The following is a 17,498-nucleotide window of genomic DNA, read 5'->3' as shown; positions in this document are numbered from 1 at the left end:
GTTACAAACACAACATAATTAAATTAAACAAATTCCCACACCCAACTAAACACCCACCCCACACACCCGAGTCCTCTCTGGAGCCCCATAAGCTGCGGAGGTGAGTATGGGGCCCGTTAAGAGCGGTAGACTCGTAATCTGGTCTGGTGAACCGGGTTCGCTTCCCTGCTCCTCCACATGCAGCTGCTGGGTGACCTTGGGCTAGTCACACTTCTCTGAAGTCTCTCAGCCCCACTCACCTCACAGAGTGTTTGTTGTGGGGGAGGAAGGAAAAGGAGAATGTTAGCTGCTTTGAGACTCCTTCGGGTAGTGATAGTGCGGGACATCAAATCCAAACGCTTCTTCTTCTTCACTTCTTCTTAGTTCAATGCCTTCTTCGCGGATCAGTCTGTCTTATGGATAACCCCAACTAGTCCAGTGCCACAGTGCACCATCACAGATCAATTAGATTTGGTTGCAAAACGACATTACTGGGGGTAAGTAAATCGGAGTGAAAACAACGCTTGCTGATTAGGTATGTCGCCCGGTTTTGAAACCATGCTCTTAAAACCTCCAGAGAAGTGAGTGGGAGGGAGTGGTTTTGCTTCTGAGGGAGGTGCTTGTGAGAAATGCCCCATTTTCGGCTGACTCACAACATCCTCTTTAATGCCTGACTTTCCCAGAATGCAAACTTTGAGCCCGAGAGTGTGCTTTAAATCATCTAGTCGGCAAAGAGCAACAGAGAAGTGCTGTGACAACGGCGGAAAAGGACCCATCGCACCCAGATATACTAAAGGAACAAAACAGCTCAGCTACATAGGTTTGTTCTGGAAAGAAAAGAGGGGAAATCTTCCAAACAGGCTATCCCCCCACCCTTTAAGGAAAATGTCACCATTCTGAGGCACATTTTTTATGCTCCGTTTAACTCGAAAATTATAGACCATGAAGACCTTAGATAAAATGCATCATGGGGATTACAAAACAATGCAACTCACCCCTGGACTCCCTAGTTACCCCTGTCCCCAAACACCATTTCCCCAGTGGGGTGCCATTGGAATGTGCATTAAGGTCTCCCAAGCCTTTGAAAAATAGGGACATCTGGATTTCTTAATTTTGTTAACTAATCATTACAGAACTGGAAATAGCTGTGCTTCCGACTGTGAGATAGGTAGCTTCCTTCATAAAGCACATTTTTAATTCTGCACAAGCTGGCCTGCTTCCCAGCAGTACATTGATTTGTGGGACCACTAACTTATAGCACCTAAAGCATAATTAAATATTAAATCCCACTTTGATGTATGCAAAGTCTGGCTAAGAGGATTACTTAGACACACCGAAGGTGGCTTTCACACACTTTCTGGTAATTGAACATTGCAATATCATTAAAATTATCTTTACACAATAAGAATCCACATCCATCACTGGCATTATCTAGAGTACCTTTAGGTGTTGGGAAGGAAATTGGGGAGGGGGGGGGACTGTTAAAAAGGAATACCAAAAGAAGGCAAAGAGAAGGATGGAATAATTATTTAAATCTGTGTAACAGACAATGAGATTGTGTAATTATGTTACAGGCATTTCACAAACCCAAAATAGAAAGTGCTGATTATAACAACATGCAAAGTTTTATGTTCACCCTCAAACTCTAAAGAGGTGTGAAATATTTTAATTCACATGGCAAAGGCTTCAAGTATATGGATAAGTATCCCCCCCAAAAAAAAATTATGTTATTTATTGAATTAATATACTGCCTTATACCCAGAGGTCTCAGGGCGTTTCACATAATAAAATCAAAATATAAACCACAAAATACATAATCAAAATAAAAACAACTCAATAGCCCCCCCCCCAATATATTATAGTTCTGGTATCAACAGTAATAGTTCGTTTGCCTTTTCGCTGGTCATCTTTGCGGTTAATGATAAGGGTTAAATATTCTTCTTTGTTTTAAAATCAAACAGATATGACATTCCAGTATTTCTGAAAGAAATGTCCTCTATAATGTATTTCTTCAAAACCTCATAATAATTCATTATTACCACAAGACAAAGCTATCTGCTGAATATCTAACTGTTGGATATTTCAGTAGAGCAATCCTTTAGTTTTCTCTGACAATCAGTATAGAACAATAATTATCTGGGGGTGTTAAGCCATCAAATGTAAAATGAGGACATGAAACTCTCTAGGCCCATGAGGCAGACTGAGAAAACCTGCAGCAGATTTTGTTAGTTTATTATTACTGCCTTTTTACTGCCAGGGAGAGGGGTTTGTGAGATTTTCCTGTCTCGGGTACCAGAATTAGTTGGCTGGCCTTGACTTGAAGATTATTTGCTCCTCTGCCTCAGGTAGCAAAATGCTTTGGACTGCTCCTGAAAATACCACTCCCGTAATCTTCATAGTAGGATCAAAACAGACCCTGAAGGCAGGAGCGATACATACTTGAATATAAAGTACAAAGAAAAAGAAGCTGTGAGCTACAGAACCCAATTAGACTTGAAGGCTTCCAGCCTATACACCCCCAACTCCCACCAGTAATAATATGGTAGCCACAAATGGTTTTGAATATTACACAAAGCAGGGGGAGGGGACATTCTAGTTTGGTTATTCTGAGACTTTTTGGATCTTGGGCTCTTCATCTAGACTTATTATGCAAAACACAATAGTAACGATCCACACCATATACACAACTTTTCATGATATATGACCCAGCTGCAGTTGTTCTTTCTAGTTTAATTCCCTCACCCCCATTTATAATGATTATGTTTCATTAAAATTACCAACAGTGCTGCTCGGGAACCCATTAGCAAATGAAAAAATCGCAACGTACATTGATATGGAGATTGGGAACAACATTAACTAGCCAGTGTTGTGAACTGAGACCTGCAGATACAATTTTTTTTAAAAAATAATAAAATAATCTTTGACAAGAAAAGTATACTCATCCCCAGAATTCTGAAACTGATTCACTGACAACCAAAGTTAGTGCTCATTTCTATACATTAAACTGCTTGTCCTTTCTTTAAAGGCAACCCAGAATTGTTTTAAAGCATCACCATTCAAGATGACCTACCTGTGTCTGGGGCCAACAGGCCTTGAGAACAGCTTGAGTTCTGAAGAGCACGAGCAGCTTGCTGTCTTCGTCACTAAGGTGAAAGGCTTGCTCCAAAATCTGCAGGACTTTAATGCGGGGCTTCACGGGCAAAGAATCATCTCCACAAAATGGTCTAAGCCAAGCCAAGAGATCATCTGAAGACACTAGGTTCTCACTGCAATCAGATCAACAGTCACATGTGTTAAATATTATTTTTATCCAATTTTATAACGCACGCATACGTGTTCTACAAGCAGTGCTTTTTTCCTGAAAAAATATTTAGGGATACTCTCGTATTGAAATACTGCCCCTCAATGAGGCCAAACTTAGATTCACAAAATGTTTAGAGGTGTGCGTACCCCTGCGTACCCCCCCCCAAAAAAAAACCAACAACACTGTCTACAAGTAAGGACCTGGTTCTTTTTATACTCCTAAGAATTACACTTTGTTACGTTGATGATGAATGTAACAGGAATATTTGTTATTAAAAATGAAGACTAGTAAAAATGAAGACATGCAAAGAAATACACGTTAAAGGGAAGAGTTGACAATCACTGACTGATACATTATTTTGTTCAAAAGTTAATCTTCTTAGAAATAGGTCTGGATGGCAGACAATGTTTCCGACACTCAGAACATCTACAAAGATAATCCACAGTGGTTTGAAAGCGCAAAGCCAGAAAATTCCCAGGTATATCAAGAAATTAATCCATAAGCTCCATCATATGTGTTTTGCTGTCTCCACAAAACGAGTAACCCCTTGAGGTGTGGATGCAGATCTGTACACTCATCTGTGATAAAGGGAAGGGTTTGTTTTTTTTTAAGTTGATAAGATGGTTGCACTTAGACTTCTAAGTGTAAAAAAACCCTCAGCTTTTCCATGCAGTAAATGTACAAGTTATTGACACTGGGTTCCAAATTAAATGTATAGGAACCATTCTGGGTACTTCATTACAACATTGCAAAAATGATTTGAAAACAAGGAACTGTCCAAAAGCAGTATGCAATATGATATGCGGTGTGGTGGAACCAAAGTCGTGTCTCTATACAGGTGACTTTCAACTTATGTGGGAGTTATATTCCAGGGATGATGATGATGATGATGATGATGATGATGATACCTTGCAAGTATTTAAGTGTCCTGTTGGAGCTTTCTATGTCCAAAATAAAGGGATTTAGGTGGGTTATGTTTAAGGGTTCTTGAAACCCATCTTTGACCCAGAATCTCCACAAAGATGAAGAGAATCTCACTGAGCACGTGAATCCTCTCATAATATCTTAATTTCTCAGCCCCTCGAGTGAATCTCAAAAGCTACATTTGTAGAAGGAGCATGCAGACAAGTGAAATCAATGTGCTTCACAGCACTTCGGGGGGGTGGGGGGGTTGCGCACAGATACATGAGGCATGTCGACAGCCACTTCTACAAAGAGACTGAAACTCAAGCTTCCATCAGCTCTCTAAAAACCAAAAAAAGCCCTTTTAAGAAAGTCGCTTGTGACCAATGAACATGCAGAGATCAAACACTCAAATATTTGATCCAAACACTCTAATCAGCAAGCAAAGATACTGATGTCTAATTTTAAATTCTTCTTATTTCGTACGTTAGAAGTCACAAGATCAATAGACAAAGAAAAACACACCAGAACTTCAATGACATAATATTTCCTTGTCTAGAAACCAACTATAATGCCCAGGAGCAAAATAGTGGGGGGGGGGGGGAAATGATTTTTTTTATAAAAACATTTTCAACATTTCTCTTTTCCCTTTACTACTAAAGGCATCTGCATAAAGGCTTCCTTGCTTCTGTGTTAGCTTTGGAGGCTCTTGCACAAATTCCTCTGTGGCAGCAAGTAATTTTGACTTTTTTCCTTATTTGCATGAGAATGAACTACTGATGCAAAAGGTTCTCTTTGATGCACTTCTCTACTTCCCTAGGAAAGGTGCACTGGAAAAAGTGTCCCACAGCAACTAATTAGCACGGAACTTATTTTTTCTTTATAGGAAATGTTATTGCAACTTATCTGTTTCAGCACAAGTCTTTGCTCAACAACGGTCAGCAAAATTAAATCCTGGTTGGCAAAGGAAAGATTATAGGTTTTGAGTTCATGTCACAATACTTCTGCAGAAAAATCAGCTACAGATCATCTAGCAACAAAGCTATGGTGATCATGAAAGGCACACTCATGGGGCATCAGGATCCTAGCTTAAGCACTCAGCTTTCTTTCTGGTCCTACCAAAGCCTAGTAAGCCGAGCCTTCCACTTCCAGATGGTCAGTGGCAGGTCTCTGGGACATAATCAAGGCTTTAAGATCCTTCTAAGAATTTGCTGGTTCTTGGCTGAATACAGAGGTTCTGTTTCATAGAACCATAGAATCATGGAATCTTTTTGGAAGGGACTCCAAGGGGCATCTGGTCCAGCCCCCTGCAATGCAGGAATCTCTGCTAAAGCATCCTTGACAGATGACCATCCAACCTCTGCTTAAAAATATCCAAGGTAGGAGAGTCCACAACCACCTAGGGAGACTGTTCCACTGTCGAACAGCTCTTTAACCACCATGAATTTGTTAATCCTTCTCGGTGAATAGGCCTACAAATAAATAAATAAATGATAATTATCTCTTCTTCTCTGCCCTCAACTACATTATCTTTGGTTCTGTGACAGGAGAAGCTGCCTCTTCTAAACATCTTTTAATTACCCTCAGAGGTGTGTTTGTACACACACACACACACACACACACACACATATATAGTAAAGCTAAAGGGACCCCTGACCATTAGGTCCAGTCATGTCCGACTATGGGGCTGCGGCGCTCATCTCGCTTTATTGGCTAAGGGAGCCGGCATACAGCTTTCTGGGTCATGTGGCCAGCATGACTAAGCCGCTTCTGGCGAACCAGAGCAGCGCACAGAAATGCCGTTTACCTTCCCGCCGGAGCGGTACCTATTTATCTACTTCCACTTTGATGTGCTTTCAAACTGCTAGGTTGGCAGGAACTGGGACCGAGCAATGGGATCTCACCCCGTTGCGGGGATTCGAACCGCCAACCTTCTGATCGGCAAGTCCTAGGCTCTGTGGTTTAAAAATTGATTTGCAGCTCTTGCGCAACACCCACAGCGCCACCCGCATCCCATATATACCACTTAATCAGAAAATATCTCTACGCAGTTTACACCCCAATGTAAGGTACCCCTGCCCGTATGGGCCAGTCGTGTCCGACTCTAGGGTTATGTGCCCATCTCACTTAAGAGGCCGGGGGCCAGCGCTGTCCGGAAACACTTCCGGGTCACGTGGCCAGCGTGACGAAGCTGCTCTGGCGAGCCAGCACCAGCGCAGCACACGGAAACACCGTTTACCTTCCCACTATAAAGCGGTACCTATTTATCTACTTGCACTTAGGGGTGCTTGCGAATTGCTAGGTGGGCAGGAGCTGGGACCGAATGACGGGAGCGCACCCCGCCGCGGGGATTCGAACTGCCGACCATGCGATCGGCAAGTCCTAGGCGCTGAGGTTTAACCCACAGCGCCACCCGCGTCCCACACCCCAATGTAAAATACTTTAAAAAATAAAAAGATTTTTAAAAGCAGACAATAACATTATCGATACCAGCAACTCCCCATTTACATGGGGCTTATGTTCTGAGGCACCACACATCTAAGTGAGACTGCGTATATTTACTGTTTCAAACCCACGTTTACTGTTTCAAGCCTGATGTGCTCTATCACAAACTTGGTTCAAATGGACACATTCCAGTATCTATTTGACCTTTTCAGGGATAGGCTGATCCAAAGCAAAGCATTGGCAAAACCGCATACAGGGAAGAGAATTAGGAAGGAGGCAATTCGCCAGTTACCCAGAAGGAATCACTGGTCTACATCGTTGGACATCTTTATGTCTAATACACAGCTAGCAAGGAGCTAACAAGGAGCAAATGGCTTCAGGTGCAACAGGAATCGTAGAGTTGGACGAGACCATGAGGATTGTCTAGACTCTAGACCCATGCAGGAATCTTTTGTCTAACATGGAGCCTGAACCCACAGCCCTGAGATGAACAATCTCTGACTCTACTGACTGAGCTAGGAGCAGTAAAACAGGAACTCATCTTAGACACTCCCCCCTCCAACTCCCTATGCCTTTGTCCTTTTACAAGTTCCAAACGGCTATAAATAAATGCGTAAATAATGTTGTAGTATTCATTGGCGATATTTCAAACTGACACCGAGCTTTTCAAAGGAAAGAGGCTGCAGGTAGAATGTGATTTATATTGTAACTAACGGTTGCTATATTCATCCTAACAAGACAGATGGGAAAGTAATATCAGTCAGAAAACACCAATTCAACCTGTCTGGAAGTATTGAAATAATATGAGCTGACAGTTTAAGTTATCATTTTGCGAAAACTTCAAAAAAATTACTTGGCGCCTGCTATTCTCTTTATGCCCCATCTCTCGGAGAATTGGTTCTAAATTAGAAATGAGGCTACAGAGTGAGCAGCATTCAAAACGTAAATTAAAAAGTGGAAAAATTATAAAGGAAACTGTGGAGACCCTGGTTTGAAAAGTTACCCAGGCTCATTTTTCAAATGACAGCAACATCTGAAGGACGCAATTTATATTTGGTTCTCCACAACGAATGAAAGGTGGCGGAGGTAAATAACGTTTCATAAAATATCGATTTTGAGCGTTGTCTGTTGCTATGCTGAAATATCAAAGTAAAGTTAAAAGCTGCAAAAATAACAGGAAACAAAAAAACAAAAATAGGAATCTCTGAACAATGTTACAGGGTTACCACAGAAACAGTGGTCAACGGTAGGAGACCTTAATGCTCATTTAACCAGACTTCTGAATGAGTATACTACTACTACTACTACTAATAATAATAATAATTTATACCCTGCCCATCTGACTGCATTTCCCTAGCTACTCTGGGCAGCTCCCAGAAGAATATTATTATTAATAATATTAATAATAAGAATAAGAATAAGTGATAAAACATCAAACATTAAAAGCTTCCCTAAACAGGGCAGCCTTCAAATGTCTTCTAAAAGTCAAACAGTTGTTTATTTCCTTGACATCTGATGGGAGGGTGTTCCACAGAACAGGCGCCACTACAGAGAAGGCCCTCTGCCTGGTTCCTTGTAACTTCGCTTCTCACAGTGAGGGAACCACCAAAAGGCCTTCAGAGCTGGACCTCAGTGGGAGGGTACCACTACCGAAAAGGTCGTCTGCCTTTTAGTGGAACTCACATGCTTGGCATGACTTTGCAACTGGAGGAGTCAAGTGAAAGGTGTCAGAGGCATTCGTGAATTTCAGGTTGAATATGAGTAGACCTGCAGGACTGATGGATGGGTATGGATCTCTCTCTTTATGTGTGTGTGTGTGTGTGTGTGTGTGTGTGTGTGTGTGTGTTTGGGTTTTCACTCATGTCCCTATCACTATCTGCATTTTGAGCATAGTGGGGACTATACAAATTCCTCGGGGGGCGGTGGGGGGGGGGAAATCAGCACCACAGTGCTTCCACTCTAACATCCAGGACAACTATAGTTTACAAAGGATTAACAAGTGTAGTTCTGTTTGCGATGCACCTCCAAAGCTCTTACCCGTTTTCAGCACTCGCGTGGACCGCAGACACAATACTTTCTAATATCTGGAAAGGATCCTTTTTGAAAGGAGACTGGCCACCGCTTTCACTATTGAGGGAAAGAAACGAAAGCAAGGTTGTAGAAACACACGCTTCAGAAAGAAACATTTCAGAATCCTTAATGCTTAAGAGTGTGTAATTCTATGCTATTTATCCAGCAGCAAATCACGGCAAATGGCACATTTTCCTACGCGGATGTTGCCTTTTATCACTGTCACAACAAATAAAAAAGGAAATATGAAGCTATAATGCCAGACCCCCAATTATGCCAAAGGGAGAAAGACTGGAATAATTTGTTGCCAGAGTTTTACTGTAGTTGCTTGCCGTAAGTCACCATAAAACTCATGGGTGAAGTCAGACTCTCATACCACTTTTGCTGAATGGCTTGTGTGTTGAGAAGCAGAATCTAGCGCATGAACTGGGGGCTTGCAAAAGGCTCATGAATGCTTGAGCCCTCACCAGAAATTTCACTCCCTTCTATTCCTTTGCCATGTTGCAAAAAACTTATCTTCAGGCTAGGGTTGCCATACATCCAGGAAATCCCAGACATGCCCTCTTTTGGGGGGCCAAACATGCTCATCTGGGGGGATTCTCACAATTTAGAGCAATTGTCCAGGTTTTCAGAAAAAGAATTGTATGTGGCTCTGGTTCAGGTTCGGGTTCAGTCTTGAGCGGCCTGGGCTCTGGCTTGGTCTTGGGCTCAGCAGTGGCTCGGGCTCAACAACTTTTTGTGTCCCGCTTTTTACCTCATAAATATGGCAACCCTAGGTTAGGGAGAAGGTGGCAGCAGTGGAAATGGCAGGGGGTACCCAAGTGTGTTTCCTTTTTTTTATATATATAAAATTTTTTATTGGGTTTTCACATTTTTTAAAGACAAACATACAAATAAAACAAACAAACAAAAAATAGACAAAAACAAAAAAAGATATAAAGTTTCAGAAAAGAAAAAACTTATTTTCATAACCCTGGTCTCTGACTTCCCCCCACCCCCTCCCTTGCATCCCTATTCCCAAATTTAGATCGGCAAATTGTTGTTTCTCAAAAACCTTAACCAGCTCGATAATAGTCCTTTTATAAAAGAATACGGTTGTTCTAAGCAGGATCTCAGTTTTCTTCCATCGATTTCCCATTTTATCTTTCATATTGATCATATTAATTAATTTCCATTATCCTGAGTGTTGTTAAAATTACATCTTTCCCTCCCTCCCATCCCCGATTTGCGTCCCTTCCCAATATATGTCCAAAATATCAGTTCTTAGCCTGGGTTCCTCACGTCCGAGGCTCTCCCATCTCTCACAGTCCCTCTCCGCCGGTCTTGTTGGTAATCCTTTATGTCGGTCCTCAAATCTCGAAAGAGATCTATCACAGTCCATCCATAGTCTCTTACACACAACTGCTGAAGAATTTCCACAAGGCATGGATCTTTCAAATCATAGTCAAAGTCAGAGTCAAAGTCAATGTGGAGGCCCCAATTGTATTTCTTTATTTTAAATTCCTGTATTCCATAAACTTCCAGGGCCTCCACATTCGTCTTTTGCTTCCTTCATAGATTTGTTGTAGGTTTAATCCAATAGTCTCCTTGCTTGTATTCCACAGATGTCAAATTCTTGTTAGTATCTTCCAGCTTTGCTTTCTCTTTCTCTTGTTTTGTCTCCTTCTCTTTGATTGTCACTTCAGATTCAGCTGTGGGTTCTTTCTCATTCCAGTCCTCCTTACATTCAGCAGAGCTACTTGTTTCTGTATTGAAGGTCATTATATGTTTACCCATTTCTGAGATATGCTCTTGTAAGGTTCCCACCAGAAAAAACATCCTTTCGATTTCAGCCAGTACCTTTCCATCCACAGCCATTGTAATTCCACAGAGTTCCCCCTAGAGGGAATCTGGTTGTTTCCAACAGTCCTCTTTCTTATTTTTATTACTTTGTTTCCAACAGTTTAAGTTCAATTGTAACACCTTTTAACCCAGAAGGATCTTAAGTAACAATTTTTCCTATAAGCTGTATGTTTGGCAGCTTTGACAGCTGTCAAATTCTTTGCTTACAGGCTCCAAAGTAGGACACTCCCGGGCCGGGGGGGGGGGTTGTTTACAGCAAAGAAAGGAACTTCCAAAACTCCACTCTTCTGCACAAAATTACTTTTTCTCTTTTGCCAATCTTGGAAGTCAATATCTTTTCCACACTCACCCTTTCCAGGGCAGGCACTCCAGCTTAGTTCTTACGTCGTTGCTTTAGCTCGTCTACAAGGTGAGGGTGCGGACTTCCTTTTAGCACACACCCCGATCGTCTCAAATTCAAAGGGAAAGTTCTTAAAATCCAATTTCAGTTTACTCACGGGTTGTTTTTTCAGCCAAATTTCAAGGAAGGAAGTCAGCGCTTTTCGGTCATGGCTCGCGGCTTCGCTCAGCAGGGGTAGCGATGGACTCTCGGTGCCATGCCACCCCCCGTATCCCCTCCGCAGCCTTTAAAAAGGCTCTTTGCGAATCGGGGGGCGCTTAAGGCACCCGCCGAGTCTTCAGTCCGCAGGCTTCCGTGCCTGCGGTTTTAAGGGTCCCCGTGTCGCCGGCACGGCAAAGACCCGTCCCCTGCTGAGCCGATTCCCTCCGGAGCGCAGAGGGAATCCGCCATTCCCGTATCGCGCCAACCCCGGAAGTCCCCAAGTGTGTTTCCACACCCGGGGGAAAACTACTGGTCTCATTATCCCTGGTGGAAAAATTGTCAGCCTGCACATCTCTCCCACATGTGGTTTTTCTTCAGCAGGCTATGAAACTAGGTACTTGGATCAGGGGACAGGGGGAAGAAGTGAGTGGGCAGAATGAAGGTGAGCAGCACCTGGTTCACCCTTTCCACAGCAGGCCCAGGAAATGCCTTGATACTTTTTTGTGCACATTTGGACTGGGGAACTGAAGTAATGTTGGTTGTGGTTTAGGGGAGGTCAAGATGGAGAGCCTTCTCTGTCTTTGACCCCACAGTGTCAAACCTAGAAATGACTGCCATTCCCTGGTCAATACATGACAATTTAGGCAGGTGGTTGCTGATTAGTTTATAGGTGGGGTCCCCCCCCCTCGTTTGTTGGATTAAATCCAGGAAGTATGTTTCAGAGCTTTTCATTAATGGAATGTGGGTTAGGTGGGCCTCATGTAAAAAGTAAACCTAAGCATTCAATTAAATTCAAGAATACACTTTCAAGGGTCTGTGGGTATGCAAATTTAACTTACCTTAAAGCACCCACCACCTTATTTACCGCTGTCCTTACTATATCGCTAGGCGAGAGTCCCAGATCTCCAACAGCAACATCCAATAGTTTCTGTATCATATCCAGGGGCTGACCATCTATACACATAGTTACAGCTTGCTCATTGATTTTCTCTTTTTCTGACCGGGATAAATCATACTGGTGCCCATATTCTCTTAGTATATCCTGGAGAGAGAGAGAGAGGGGTATTTTAAATGCACATGGAGCAGTCAACTTTTCCTTTGCGGGATTTATGCTCAATAGGTCAATCTTAATTAAAACTTCAGATTCTGCTGCTCACTAAAGACACAAGAAAAGACCTTCCCAAAACGCTCGAAACAGAAAGCTCTAGACTGCACACCAATAAATTACAACAGGAGCTATTACTTCCATCACTGCACAAAGCAATTTTAGGAACTAATCAGATAGGACTAGAAACTCATCATGCTGTTTTAAAAATTTCCATGCTTACGTATTTCTGTGTAGGTTTCTACTGCTTTTAGTATAAGTGGGCTTTACAGCACCCTGAAACTGGATTGGATGTGATAAGCTGTGTCCAAAGGATGTTACTGCATAGTTGGCTACCATAATATAATACAAGTATTAAGTGGCCGTGGGTTAGACTCAGAATTATAGAGTTCTGAGTCTCCTGTAATGCTCCAACCTTCTGTAATGCTGGAATTCTGCCCACAGCCATCCCTGAGTGGGCTTGAACCTCCAACCATCTGGTTAACAGTCAGATGTACTGACCCACAGCACCACCGGAGGGATTCTATCCAGTGCTCCCAGTCCGCTAGTGCAAGGGCCTTTAAGGTAGTGGGGGTTCATTTCTCCAAGTTGCACAGCAGAGACACTACTTTTTTTTACTTTCCTATCCTCTACAAATTGAACATAGAAATGCAAACTTTCCACCTGTGGAACCTGTTGCCCAAGCGGATCTCCTTTTGCAATATAACCTCATCATCAATTCTTTATGACAATGCTATGCTGGATACAACCCCATAAAATATTAACTCAACACTGCCAACATTATTTAATTGGAGGTCAGGCGGGTCAAAACAGAGTCAGGAACTCTAACCGTGGCTAAGTTCTCGTGAAGTTTCAGGAGGTTCTCAGCTAACTTCTTCCAGAAACATTCACGGAGAAAGGATTCCAGTTGTCTCCAATGGTGGCTTTGCCTTAGCAGAAAGTGCTTCCCCTCACATAAGTCAAGGCACCTGATTTTCACGGAACCCCACCCTCAATTCAGCCCTCTACACCATATCCCGTTCTGTTTCAGAAGACCCCATAGCCATCAGGAACAGTGCAGGTGGTGTGGTGTGAAGTGGGTAAAAGGTAAAGGTAAAGGTACCCCTGCCCAAACGGGCCAGTCTTGACAGACTCTGGGGTTTGTGCGCCCATCTCACTCAAGAGGCCGGGGGCCAGCGCTGTCCGGAGACACTTCCGGGTCACGTGGCCAGCGTGACAAAGCTGCATCTGGCGAGCCAGCGCAGCACACGGAACGCCGTTTACCTTCCCGCTGGTAAGCGGTACCTATTTATCTACTTGCACCCGGGGGTGCTTTCGAACTGCTAGGTTGGCAGGCGCTGGGACCGAGCAGCGGGAGCGCACCCCGCCGCGGGGATTCGAACCGCCGACCTTTCGATCGGCAAGCCCTAGGCGCTGAGGCTTTTACCCACAGCGCCACCCGCGTCCCTATCGTGAAGTGGGTAGGAGAGAGTAAATCAAACCCAGTCACCATCAGATACAACCCTGTTAATCGAAAGAGCCATGCCAAAAAAACATCCATTTTAAAAATGTGCCTACCATAGGTATCTCATGTATTCGAAGAATGAAACTTTAAAGGTACATTGAAAGTTAAGTTTCTCATACCTGAGCCCCTGTGCTGTATTTTTGAGGAACTGTTTAAAGGGGTAAGGGAATGGGGGATTGGTTTTTTTGATAAAATCCAGAAACACCAAGTCCAGTAAAACAACATGAATGAGACAGAACAGCTGGAGGTGGGAACGAAACAGCCACCAAGTGTTAAATTAAATAATAAAAATGGGAAATGGGTAACAAGTACATACATATAATGCACATCCATCTATGACTTTTTTCTTCTGGGTTTCTGGGGTTTTTCCTGTTGTTATTCCGTCTCTCACAGTTACAATAAACCTACCATTAAAATTATGGACTGGTCATTTCTTCGTCAGAGGGCAAACTTAGCAGGGGATCAAATACTTTCCCCCCTCACTGTATAGGCAGATGACTTATCAACCATGCAGGTATGTTACCAATTTATTTGGGCTGGGAAGTAGACTGCTAAACATTAAGTAGGATCAAGGTGGCTTGCAAAAAGAAACATACAATATATAAGATATCTAAAAACTGTTCCCCAAAATGATACTGCCAGTGAGCCAATCCATTCTTCTGAAAAAGCCTATAGAAATGTGTGTGTGTGTGTGTGTGTTCAGCATCGCAAATAATTATTATGTGTAACACTGATTTGGTCAGTTTTTTTCATTAAAAAAATCATTTACCTGGTCACTGTTTTTTAGGGAAGAAATAAAGCTATGGCTAAGTGTTTCCAGGTGTGCGAGAGATTGCTGTAGGTGACTCAAAGCATCTTCATAAGTGATTTGCCTGCCAGGCATATCTTCTGCATGGTCTCCCTCAGAGGACCTTTTCCCAGCTTTTTCGGCGATGTGTTTCACTGACTTAATAGCCTTCCTCGTCATCTCTACCCGGGAATCAACCGACAGCTGAGAAAAGATAATGCACGTTTCATCATAAATTGTCACATGTAATGCAAGGTGTATCTGGATACAAATGAGTAGCTGAGCAAAACATAAACACTGATTAAGGTAATTGTCTTTCCTTCTAAAGGACAAGAATGTGTTAAACATAACAGAAAATGTGAAAGAGAGCGGCTTTGTTACTTAAAAAGAGCCATTCCTTTCAAGTTTCAAATCCCATGTTAGCTCGTTCTTTTGTCACGCCTACATCTTCTTGAGCGATTCCATTATCTAACTTTAAAAGTCTTCATTTTTTTAAAAAGAACCAACACAAATAACTTCCTCTCCTAAAGCATTAGAGTCTGTAACAATCTTGAGGCATAACTTTGTATATGCTTTAAATAGTTTCAAAAATTCATTTGAAGCTACCAGCTGGAAGTTTTCCACTCTCATGGGAAGATTATTTTTGTTTTTTTTAAAAAAAAATATTCATGTCAAATATTCATGTCGAAAAGGGTGACTAAGCAGAGAGGCAGCAGAAGGCCTGTACAATTCCATTTTCTTCTTCTAATGAATCTACCTCAAAGGCGCTCAGTGGTTTCCAGCCAATTACACAATGCGGCTTTCATTATATTCCTGGGATTGGATGCACCACCTCACAAAACCACATTGTTTCAGGTGAGGTGATGGACTGCAGCGCGCCACAGGTACGTGTCCGTCGACTGTGAGCGAGAAATTGTTGCCCCAGAAAGGCACCAACATATTAAATAACATTTCTCAGCTACGACGTCAGTCCTGAACCATAAACTACCCTCAACAGCAGGGCAAGCTACTCTTGAGTATACCTTCTACAAGGTGAGCTATTTTTAATTCATTCGCAGTGTGTCCACTGGCCTGAAGAAAGAGAAATTGAGTTTTTATCCCGCTGGGCCATTTATCCTCAGGCTTTATAGTTCTTGAATGCCCAATATGCATGATAAATTCCAGTTCATGTACTTCATTGGGCTGTCTTCATCTTTTATGTGGTGTTTTTAGCACGCGGAGTGCTGTAACGCGCCTTCCATAAGCTAATGCATAACTATTTATTTAGCTTGCAAATAACTTGACTCGTTCCAAAGGCCAAGGCCAAGGAACAATGCTCGTATAACAAAGGGTCTGCAAAACACATGGAATGTGTTTATGTTTCATTCGTTCATCGCCTCGTACCAAAACATTATCACAGTAATTTAATTCGCAGAGCAGAGTATACAGTACAAATTGAGCAGTTGCATAAAAAATTAAAGCACAACTGTTACTGTATTCCTTTCAAAGTCTGCTAAAAGAATTCTTGTTTAGACAAGCTTTCCCAGATGCTTCGGAAGTTGGCTTGAATTTTAATCTGTTTTAGTATTTTAAGTTTTTGTTCGTTTTAACATTCACCGTTTTATCTTTTTGTAGACACCTTTGAGGGCTCCCCCCCTTCTTATAATCAAGCGGTGTATAATTGTTATAAAGTAAACAAATAAATAAAAACGATCATACATTAATTATCCCAAATCAAGAACCGCCCCCTGCCCTGCTGCGTGTTCTCATAAAAACCCACCAAGCAGCAGAAAGTTAAGAATAAAATGTCTGGGAAAGGTGGGAAAAGGTTACTGTCAGTTCCAGGCAAGACTCCTAAGTCAGGGTGGACACTACATAAAGGGTCCTCACTCTTATTTCTACTGTCCACGCTTCTGCTGGAAAAGGCACGCTTACTTGGGAGCAAGCCCCCTTTAAGCTCAGTGGGGCGCGTATGTTTTGAGTAGACAGATATACAATTGCACTGCCCGTGTATGAACGCTTACAGACAAGCTCTCAAAAGTGCAGGAGCCATGGGAACACTTCTTGGGGACATCTTCAACATGAGTAGGCAAACTAAGGCCCGTGGGCTGAATCAGGAACAATTGCCTTCTGGATCCAGCCCCCGGACGGTCCGAGAATCACTGCGTGGATCGCCAGCATGCACGTTCTTTCCCTCTCCCTCACATGGCGCCGGCGCCTCCGCTCTCCTTCCTCCTGGCTTCTCCCCGCCCTGCCTAGAGGAGGAAGGGGGCTGGGCTTTGTTGGTGCCAGCAGCAGCAGTGCTCGAGCGGCCTCCATTTTAAGCAGCCCCTTTCATGCGCTGCAAGACACAGGTAAGCAGCCCAAGAAAATATACTCCGGCCCCCACAAGGTCTGAGGGACAGTGGACTGGCCCCTGCTGAAAAAGTTTGCTGACCCCAGATCTTCAGGATAAGGTGCACAGATGTAGTCAAGAAGGCATTCTTGTTCCCTGGGTTCACACATGCACAGTCAACCACTTGATAAATGCATTAAGTGGCACTGCTGAAAATCAAGCGTTGGGCTTAATACCACTCTACGGAAATGTACATAGGAACCAACCCCTCGTCAATGCCCCAGTTTGGATAGCAGGTGCTAGGTTGTGTGTTGCCCTTTAAAAAACCACACCTGCTGCTATTTTGTACTGAACACCATTTATGTGGAGGAGAAAACAGCTTTCCTGGAGTTAACATGACCTGCACGGAGATTATGGAAAAGAGGCTTCCTTTACTTCATAGAAGGAGCTGATTTCGAGGGGGAATTCTCACTGTAGGAAATGGGACAGGGCTCTCTCTCTTTTTTTTTGCCAGTCCTCCTTTTCACCTGCAGCCCCCAAAGCAGCTCCCATGCTGTTCCAGTGGGTCAGCCCATCCTCTGGAAGAGCTTTCAAGAGACATAAGGGGTAGGGGAAACTGTGGGAAAATCATCTCCTTTCCTTTAGTGGGAGCTCTTCAGCAGCAGAATTACAATTATGGGAACTCTGGTTTCCAGCCCTAAAAA

General features: G+C 42.9%; 1 protein-coding gene across 1 annotated transcript in view; it reads right to left on the bottom strand.

Moving 5' to 3' along the window:
- Positions 1-17,498, bottom strand: part of NBAS (NBAS subunit of NRZ tethering complex) — a 199,559-nt gene that overhangs the window by 21,168 nt on the left and 160,893 nt on the right. The window contains exons 45-48 of the mRNA XM_082218421.1: positions 14,463-14,684; positions 11,924-12,126; positions 8,669-8,758; positions 3,050-3,245 (exon numbers count right to left, since the gene is read on the bottom strand). Coding sequence (XP_082074547.1) covers positions 3,050-3,245; positions 8,669-8,758; positions 11,924-12,126; positions 14,463-14,684 — 711 coding nt within the window. The remainder of the gene's footprint in view (positions 1-3,049; positions 3,246-8,668; positions 8,759-11,923; positions 12,127-14,462; positions 14,685-17,498) is intronic.

This window comes from Podarcis vaucheri, assembly GCF_965113315.1.
Source record: "Podarcis vaucheri genome assembly, chromosome: 3".
NCBI lineage: Eukaryota > Metazoa > Chordata > Lepidosauria > Squamata > Lacertidae > Podarcis > Podarcis vaucheri.
Note: the sequence above shows the minus strand (reverse complement) of the source record. Positions and strands in the feature narration are given on the sequence as shown.